This window comes from Lampetra fluviatilis, chromosome 15 (assembly GCF_964198595.1).
Source record: "Lampetra fluviatilis chromosome 15, kcLamFluv1.1, whole genome shotgun sequence".
Lineage (NCBI taxonomy): Eukaryota > Metazoa > Chordata > Hyperoartia > Petromyzontiformes > Petromyzontidae > Lampetra > Lampetra fluviatilis.
In genome coordinates this window covers 4,796,891-4,806,562 of record NC_136289.1, presented here as the reverse complement: position 1 = coordinate 4,806,562, position 9,672 = coordinate 4,796,891, and the positions used below count along the sequence as shown (strand labels likewise).

The following is a 9,672-nucleotide window of genomic DNA, read 5'->3' as shown; positions in this document are numbered from 1 at the left end:
ACACAGCCCCCCCCATAACCCTCAGATGCTCTAGATGGTTTACCACCCACACCATTCAGACTCATTCTCCTGGCCCAATGAGACGCAAAGCACAAAGCCGGCTACACAAACTCTGGCTCTCAGAACCTGTCTCGGGACACAACGTTGAAGCAGGCGGCGGCTGCTGCTGCTGCTGTGTCGCGACAAATAGTGGGACGTGACGAGAGGGCAGGAGTTTGTGTGTCCCCCTCCAGATGCCACCTCTCGCGTCCCATCTATCTCGAGTTGTCGATGTAGCCGATGTAGTCGTGCGTTTAAAGCGAGAGTGCGATTATCGCCCCGCAGAATGAGACCTGCGCGCACTGTCGCTGCATTGAAGCACGCGCCTCGGTAGCTATCTTGCCTTGCGCGATTCCGGAGTGTGGCGACGGCGTTTGTTTAACCCCCTCCCACCCCAACTCTCTGCTCTTACACGCGTACACGGTAGATGTGTACACACACGGGCAGTTGTACTCCAGACACTTCAAATGCTGCTTCTGCTTCATTTCGCAATGGGAGTACTGATATGCGGTGAGTAATCAATTATACTTCTGTATGCAGACACGAACACACAGACGTACGTGCACACGTGGACTAATCATGCGCGCACAAAGCACATGTATGTATGCGCGCACACGTGTAACATTTTGTCCGTAAGCGACTATCAGAAAGTTTTGAGAACAAGACCTCGGTAAAAGTGTCATGTTGGCGTAATATAGCTCCCTTTCTAAAGCTACTTTGATGCCATTGTGTTGGTTTGCGTAATTATATTCAACAAGAGATGGCAGTCATCAAGTATGATAATGGGGGAGTGTGTGATCTTAATTATATCCCATTTTCAACACTGTGTATCGCCCCTTGTGTATAATAATTATGCGCAATAAATACATGACTATCTTAGGTTCAATATCTGTGCGTTTGAAATATCTATATTAGCATACTATGCTTTAATATTACCATTTTTACGTGAATGTCGTATTTGTTCAACGTGATTGCGCGTTACAGAATCCGTGTTGAAGCGTAACCATTAGTGTGCTTTTCGGTAATAACTTGTCCACGCAATCATCCACTTCGATTCTGGCTCCACTCGAACATTTAGCAATAACGTGAAGTTATTCTCAAAATCCCAAGCAGAATAATGAGTAAATTTTGGAAGGCAGCCCTTGGTAATCTCCACAAGATAATGACAAAAACAGTGTGAAATTATCCGTAATTGTGTTAGGCCACGAAGTAGCGTCTACGCCAACATTGTCATTAACTTTCGATCAACCGAAAAGATTTGTCACGGTTTACAAGGGTAGTATTTATACGCGCCACGTGTATTGTGAAATATTGTTCCAAATTAAACCAATTGTTTCTTTTTTTATATTGAAATAATTGCGGTCGGAAAGGGTTCAGTAGAGGTAAATTAACCGGTGGCGATTGCGTAGATATATATTGGACATGCCTGCCCAATAAACACCATGCGAGTAATTGGTGCTTGCCAGATCGTCGAGGGTTCTTCGTGGGTTACTAAGTCAGGGTATAAGAGCTGTTAATCTACTTAGTAATCTTCTTATAAATTAAAGTGGGCGCTGTTCCATTCGTATACCTGTCGACCCCTTATCAGTGCCTACATCATTACAAACCAATTCAGACGTTATTGATCACCCCGTGCCCTTATAAATCTCAACGTTCATCCTACAGTCCCATCACAAGGGAGAAACTAAAAAAATATACAAATTGCCAGGATTGAAACGGCTGTACGCCGTATGGACCTGAAAACTCAATATCCTACAAGAATACGGGTAAACAGTATGGGTTAGGTACTCCGGGTCTAATTTCTTTATATTATTATAATTATGCGCAATGACAAACACTACATGTTATCAAGTAGTGATTGACGAAGGGCTGCTCAGTATAAAAAATAATAATCTTAAAAGCCATTACATAATTACACGTGTGTATGTCAGTGTTAATGTGGCTATATATTTTGGGCTATACGTATTGAATAGTTTGGCTTCATACCTCAAATATCAAGTGTTTCTAAAGTGCACATTTATGTTAAATGCTTATTCAATTATATACAAGAATCTATACAAGGGGATATAGTACTGAGCAAATGCACATGCAATTAAATAGAATAATATTGTAAGAACAATAAGAAATACCAGTGGTATTAGAACATCAATGTATAATGGAAGCACATGTTAGTTCCCATTGTTCACGAACATTGCAACGGTTGTGTTAATCGAGGTGTTTGCAGCTAATTTTAATTGCGGTAATTATCCACGCGAAGCGTGTTAAAGGGACAATGTACTTTTACCCCACAGTTACAATGACTTTGCGGTTCCATTTATGAAAATAATTGATTACGCGCGGTAATACGGCATTGTACGCTGGGTATATAGAACGATGCAGAGCATTCCATTCACGGTAAAAGGGATGTTAACCAGTTATGGACCAGCATGCATTCGTATAGGGTCGTTTAAAAAGAAACAATAGTCACGGAACAATGGGAGGCGATGCACGGGTTGTCAGGTTTTAAAGGAACAACGTAATTATCGTGCATTTTCCAAACACTCTGGGCACACTGTAATGATGACACTGTCAGAATTGGCTGTCGTCGATGCGGAGTCACTGTACTGAATGAAATAAGATAATTAATACGGTAAGCACACAATAAACTTAGCCACCTGTGCATTTTACATCCCTTGTCTATCGCTCTGGCCAACGGGGCTCAGCAACACAACAATGCACAGAGATACGGAATATTATTAGGTCGACAGTGTCTCGGACATTAGACTGGGAGGCACATCATGACCGTATGCCTCCTGGTGTTACAGCTGCTGCGCCTGCTCTGTGTTATAGTGATCCATATTCGTTTATTCATAACCCATATGCTCAAGTGATCCTGGTTCACCTTCAGTAACTGCCCGTGGTATAATAATTCTCTGGTAGATATTGCCTTGGTGTCCCTCCATCGGATATCTTAAATTGTTGAGCAAAGTTGTTATGCCGGACTTTCATTTCGTTAATATGTATCTGTCATCAGCAAATCCGAGATAATTAATCTTCTCAATCCATATTTACTACTTAATTGCCACTTGGATTCCTGCAGTCACGAAAGCTTCAAATCAAGATTAATTGCTCCAGTTCAGTGCCTTAATATATTCCGAAAGAAACAATAGTGTATATTATTTTTAAGTGTTTATTGGCATATTTGCGTGTACGCATGTACATGTAATAAGAGTTATCCTATCCATATACTTTTTCCTGCTAAATTAAAGTGGAATTTCCACCTGGGCTCAGGTCTGAATACAGAAAAGGAGCACTGGCCCAGTTAAGTTTAGTATAAAGACACTCATCAAAAGTGAACTCGTACACATCATACAAAATAACCGCACATAAGATTAGTATAATCTAACTCAACCGAATCGTTATAGAGATGTAGTGCCGTTAATTCACCCGAACAACTTTTTTTTCCCTCCCGTGTCACTTTTATTCGAACAGAACTTCTCGCGTTCAACACCTCGTAACTCCGTCGCAACTCGCCCGCTTGCGCTGCTCGCCTGCTTCGCTCTCTCCCTGCCTCTTCACCGCTAGCATGCCCTCTCTCACCCCGTTAGCCTCTCCGCTGCTAGCCTGCCCTCTCTCACCCCGTTAGCCTCTCCGCTGCTAGCATGCCCTCTCTCACTCTGCTGGCCTATCTGCCACGCTCTGCTCGCTCTGCGCTCTCTCTCTGCTAGCCTCTCACTACACTGGTAGCTTCTCTACCTACTCTGCTAGCTTCTCCACTGCTAGCCTTTCTACCCTCACTTCTCCAACCTCGCCCTTGCCTCCAGTGGGTGTTTCGGCCATCACCGCTGGAGAGGATGAGGTGTGGAGAGCGGGGCCCTGGAATTCTATTCCGTTCGCGCCTCTCTTTCCTCAAACCAACAACTCCCCTCCTGCCTCACACGTTGCCGTATTTATCCTGCTCCTAATTAAACGCCCTAATTAAGCTGGCGTCCTCCCGTCGCCTCTCGCACGTGGCGTCCGCTGCTATCGCCTCAATCTGCAGACTCCGAGGCGCCTACACCGTGTCTGCATTTGCAGCTAGTCAATCACCGCTACGCATCTTAATTGGCCGCCTCTATCTCTGGATTGCTCTCACACCGCACCTGTTTGTCCTGGCGTGAATTCACTATCCGCGGCTCACACGTGCATGCACACTGCTTGCAAAAACCCCACGTGCGTTACTCCTCGACAGATATAAAAACATGACCTTCAAATAAACATTGTTTATCTTATACACGGTGAAACGATGGACCGTATTAAGAACGTCATAACTTCGAGAACATTTAAAATGAACGTACAGATCCTAAACTCCTGTCGATTTAGATACAAAAAAATCGAAAGGCAAACGACGTAGATTTTCAAACAAAATACTCTAAAAGCAAAGTTTGCGCACGTCGGGTAGAGGGTGAATGAACGGACGCGCGCTGTCGCACAAAAGAAGCCGACACAAATGAAGTGAATCGTGCGTCCTTATTATCGACATCAACACTCTCTCGAAGTGTCAGAGGATTTCGGGACTTTGAGTGATTTGACCGCAGCCGCTGTACCTGAGGCCCGCGCGCGCGCTCTCTTCGCAAGGAGGCTTCCAAGTGCATAGTGGGAAATGGATTCGTGAGCGTACAAGGTGTGGTGCACGTAACCGCAAGTTATACGCAAGTGTCTTCTGTCACGACTGCAGTGTGATTGCAAAGAAGGACTGACGCGAGCGTGAAAATGTATATCTTTGCAGTTCACGAGGAATACGCGAATGGCAAGGTCAAATGCAAATCTTTAGCTTTTTTTCACCGTCACGTGAATATTATACGCCTGCTCTGGAATGGTTAATGGGTATTGCAAAGGGATCTGTGCACGCAGTAATACATATTCAATGTGTGCTCCAGGTATTATTTTAATATTACATATGCCCGCACGTATAAATAATGTTTATCCAATTTATTTTATGTGTTGACTTTACATGTGTTGCGTTATTATTGTATAACTATTACTTTATTTCCTTTCTTCATTGACCAAAAGAGACATGTACGCTCTTATTTTTGAAGCTGGAATAAAAGGTGGTTTCCATAGTGGTTTCTACAAATGTTTGAAAGGTAATTTTCATCATTTACATATTTTTCGGTATTTTCAAAGTAAATTATCACAGCAGAAGCATTTGTAATATTTTAATTGTTTAATGATTATATACACGTTCAGCGTGTTTCAGTAGTTTAACTGTCATCATAAGTAATGGATATTTTAGAGCAGAGAATGCACAAAAGATTAATATATCTTTATTATAATCTTATTACATTGGTGCTTGCGCTAATATTATACGCACGTACAAATGTTCCTGTATTTTCCTCGGCCACTCGACAAATAGTTTGCCTTCCCAATGGATGTTCTTCTCGTTTAAAGTACATCAGAACAAAGTGCATTAACTCATGTATGTATTTATACTGTTTCATGCTGCTATGGATGTATTTTTTAAACACCTATAGTCTTTCTAACACTTTCACCAGTAGTCGTCATCTTTAGCCCATTTCTATATTTCTAAAGTTAATAAAGAAGTCCCTTAAATAAAACAAACATGCTTTTGTTTATTCTTTATTAATTGAATGCATATAAATATAATTTAGCATGATTGTACTAGTGGTCAAAATGCAGAGTCATTATCTAACAGTTGTTAGGTTCATTTTGCATCCATATAGCCACAATTCCATTGATAGCCCTATTTATATATACTTAAAATCCATTTCCTCTTTTAAAAAAAGTCACCCAAATTGCATCAGGCAATTTTTTTCTTTTTCACACAATCTTTACAACAATAATTGTGGAGAAATGAAAGTATACGCCAGTGCTCTCCCCTCTTTTATGACACCTTTTTGACTCCACGGCTGGGTGAATGGTGCCCAGGTTGTCGCGAGAGTGATAATGGGAAGCCCATTGTGACGGCTGTAATCACCGGCCCGCACTTACACCACCTCGCAACGCACGACCTCGATAACCGCGGAGCACTATAGGACAAGTTGTTTGTGCGTACGTAGAATAATCGGTGAACGCCGCGGTGCTCTTCCAGTTGCTGGCCAAGTGAAATGCTGGGCACAGTGTGGCGCAGAGCTGCAAATCAATGCATTCGTGTATCGCCCCTTTCCTGGTTAGAGATTAGAACTCACGCGCACACCCTGTACTTACAACCAAGATAAACAGCTCAAGTGATACAATATATATTATGCAGAGCAATGAACAAGAAAGTGGCGTTAAAAAGCGTCCCGATATAACTATTTGAACCATTAATCAAAATCAATTAGAATATATTCAGAGAGCCGCAAAAATGAATGCTTTGGGGGGTATTTGTCAATGACTACCTGCACTCATACGGTGTGAATGCTATCAAACGACGCAAATAATGAGAGATGAATGTTGCAGTGTATGAACCTGTCTCTTAAATAGAACAACACAATGCACATACACATTTGTTGCTGATTAGTCTAAACTCCTCTACCTTATAACAATTACAATATGATACGCTGGATCGACTCTTTGTAGTATAGCAATACATTACTGTGGGATTTTTGCACACAGCGTTGGTGTACGGTGCTTTTTTCTGGAAATTTTGCTGTCTTTTCTTGGATTTTCTGTTAGCACTTAGTCACATATTCACTTTAAGATATTTTCTTGTTCATGTTTTTGTTTGTTGCGGTTGCACCCGATTCAAGAGCCGAATGGCTCACAGGGCTATACCTAATAAATGAACTTGAACATGTAAATACAGATGTGTAAGATAGATGCACGATGGCAGTGTATATGAACTCAATATATAATGCAACACATCTAAAATATTTAAGATATACCATGTTAACATTGTAGTCGAGCACTCGGCTCGCAATTGGAGGGTTGCTCGTTCAGATTCCCAATCAGTGGTTGACACATCATCCCTTTTGGGTCAATAAAGTGTGCCACTTTTGTAGGAAATCAACAGTGTCTGTTCTATGGAAATCGTGGCCTCTGCCATATGACTATGGAATTATAACCACTGGCTCAGAGCTACCATTTAAAATTGGCAGGGAAAAAAAACACCTTCACGTTCTGTTATTAGACAATAATGTCCTTTGTGTACATTTGTGTACCTACTAAAACATCAGCGAGTCACAAGAGATTCACCAGAGTCTCTCTCAGAGCCATCCACAGAGGGAACTTTCAGCCTCATTAAGTCTGCACCCTCATCCATTACTGCGGGGACTTCAAAAACATCCCGACAATTATTTTTGCAAAGGGAAGGTCAATGTGTGCCAACATCAGAGCCAAGCCTGCGTGGAAATTTATCAGTGTTTGCTAGATGGGTCCTTTCAGTAAAGTGAGGATCCAGCTGGAAAATGTGGCTCAACTTGCAATAGGAAAAATCACGAGTTCGAATCCCATTTTGGAGACAACTTAGCCAATCATCTCACCAGCGTCAATAAAAAAAAAGACTAAGACTTTGTAGGGAAGTCAACAGTGGTTGTTCTAAGATGTCAATATGAGTTCATGCTCAAATGAGCATTGAGGTGATGCTCATCTCCTGTTTACAACCCTGAGACAATGGTGTATATTCTACATTCCTATGACAGGGACGTGTTTATCCACCGGACAATGACTCTTGACCTCTCCACGAAGAGGCACTTATTTTAATCATACCCCAAGGGATGATGAGCTCAGTCAACCCCCAACCAATGCGGATTTGAACTATTGCAGCATTCCGATTGCGGGTCCCTTACTCTACTTCTGGGCCACCAGGCCGCCTAACGAACAACACGGGAATTTTTCATTTGAATCACCACTGGCTCAGTACCAACGGGAATGCACCAGATCGCTTTTATATATCGGGAGATAAGCAGGTTTGAGCCTGGGTAGCACTCGGATGAGTGGCCACGTGTGTGAGGCACAGGCTTGATAATCATTGTGGGCAGTAGGGGGTCGAGCACCAAAATCAGTTTCACCCCTTCCACCTTCACCGACTCACACATGTGATGTATCGTCGAATACCTGACACGGCCTACAAGGTGTGGGGAGGCCCTCATCCAACTGTCTATTGACAAACACGGGCTGTGCATGTACACACATTGGGGTGTCCCAGTGGCGAGACGTTAACTGCTTCGCCTGGTATACAGGAGGTCGTGGGTTCGACCCTAGCACCAGTTTATTTGGAGTTTTTTGTGTTCTCCCCGTGATTGTGTGGACTTTTATCCAGGTCCTCCGGGTTTTTCCCCTTCAAATTTATAAACTTGCGTTTAGAGTATTTGGCTGCTATAAATGTCCACATGATGAGCTACTTCATTGGGCTATAATTTGTGATAGCCAGGCCGCTTTTGAAAAATAACGATATGGTTCAGTGGGCCTTACCTGGCAAAAAAATAAAAAATATTTTTATTTCTGTTAGTTTACTGGCTGTGGGCCTGCAACAACGATGAGCGCCACACCTCAAGTGATTGCGCAAGGAGACACCTTTGACTTTATTTGTGTAAAGTGAGCCACCGGGTATTCTTGAAAAGGAGCTCAACAGTGCTTCTCTGTATGCGAAATAATAAAATAAGTTAACACACTGCCCACACTCTTGGGGATCAATCACACAGGCTGGGCTTCCAGGTGTAACATTTCAGAGGCTTCAGGAATTGTATTTTTCCTTCAGCATTCATGTGGACCAAATTATTGGCGAGACACCGTGTTTATAATGTCAGTGCTCAGCGTCAATTAAAAGAGCCCTATGCTTGCTATTTATGCTTCCATTTGTGTTCCATTAAATGTGTATGATTTTAAGTGGCTCTCAGTCATATATTGTTACACTAATGCACGCACGGGCCTTGCACTCAATTGGCAATGCACAATAGTTGATGTATATTAAGTTGTGTGCATGCTTTGCTTCCACTTAATTTAGAAATTTCCACGCATGCCTAAGTTGCTGGTGTGGTAAGGTTTAACACAGCACAGAAAGAAAGTAAACAAACATGCAATTTCCTTCGTTTATGTTCAAATCACACGTGCTCTCTTTGTATGAAATAAACCTGTCAGATATGGGAATTTAATAGCCATGGTATTTTAAAAAGAAGTGAGTAAGGAAATTGTGTCAGTAATACGCTGCAGTATATGAATATCAGAATGTCTACCATCTGATGTGAAACAGAAACCTTTGAAAGACTTAGAAAGTAAGGAATCCGTTTATGGAAAATGAATTAAAATCAACTGCTTAAGATTTGTTTTCATGTAATTTAGTAGAAGTGCCTTCACATATTTACGGTGCGTTTCGAACACAATGGGTAAAGTGACACACATTTTTAAAGCATAAAGTATTTGGCAATCATGCAAGCGCACAATATATTTTGTACATTACATTTTTTTACAAACTATCATGACCATACGGCAGTTTTTTGGGGCATTTACAGATGAATGCAATAACGAGTGGCCATTGTATTAAAGAAAATATATACCATGTTCTAAAATTGATTAAAAATGTTCATGAATCAGATGCCAATTCTGAGATCTATAGTGGAGGATTATTCTCGAATCGAGAGTTTTATGACGTCAACACATTAAGCGACGATTTACAAGACCGCATCGTAAATTCTGATTTGATTGTTTGATCTATCCATCGTCATCTCGGAGGTA

General features: G+C 41.8%; 1 protein-coding gene across 1 annotated transcript in view; it reads left to right on the top strand.

Annotated features, from left to right (window-relative positions):
• The first annotated feature begins 529 nt into the window (after positions 1 to 529).
• The window catches only part of LOC144936111 (relaxin receptor 1-like), a 336,972-nt gene continuing 327,829 nt past the window's right edge, over positions 530 to 9,672 (top strand). Inside the window, exon 1 of the mRNA XM_078862984.1 lies at positions 530 to 549. Coding sequence (XP_078719110.1) covers positions 531 to 549 — 19 coding nt within the window. The 5' untranslated portion in view covers position 530. The remainder of the gene's footprint in view (positions 550 to 9,672) is intronic.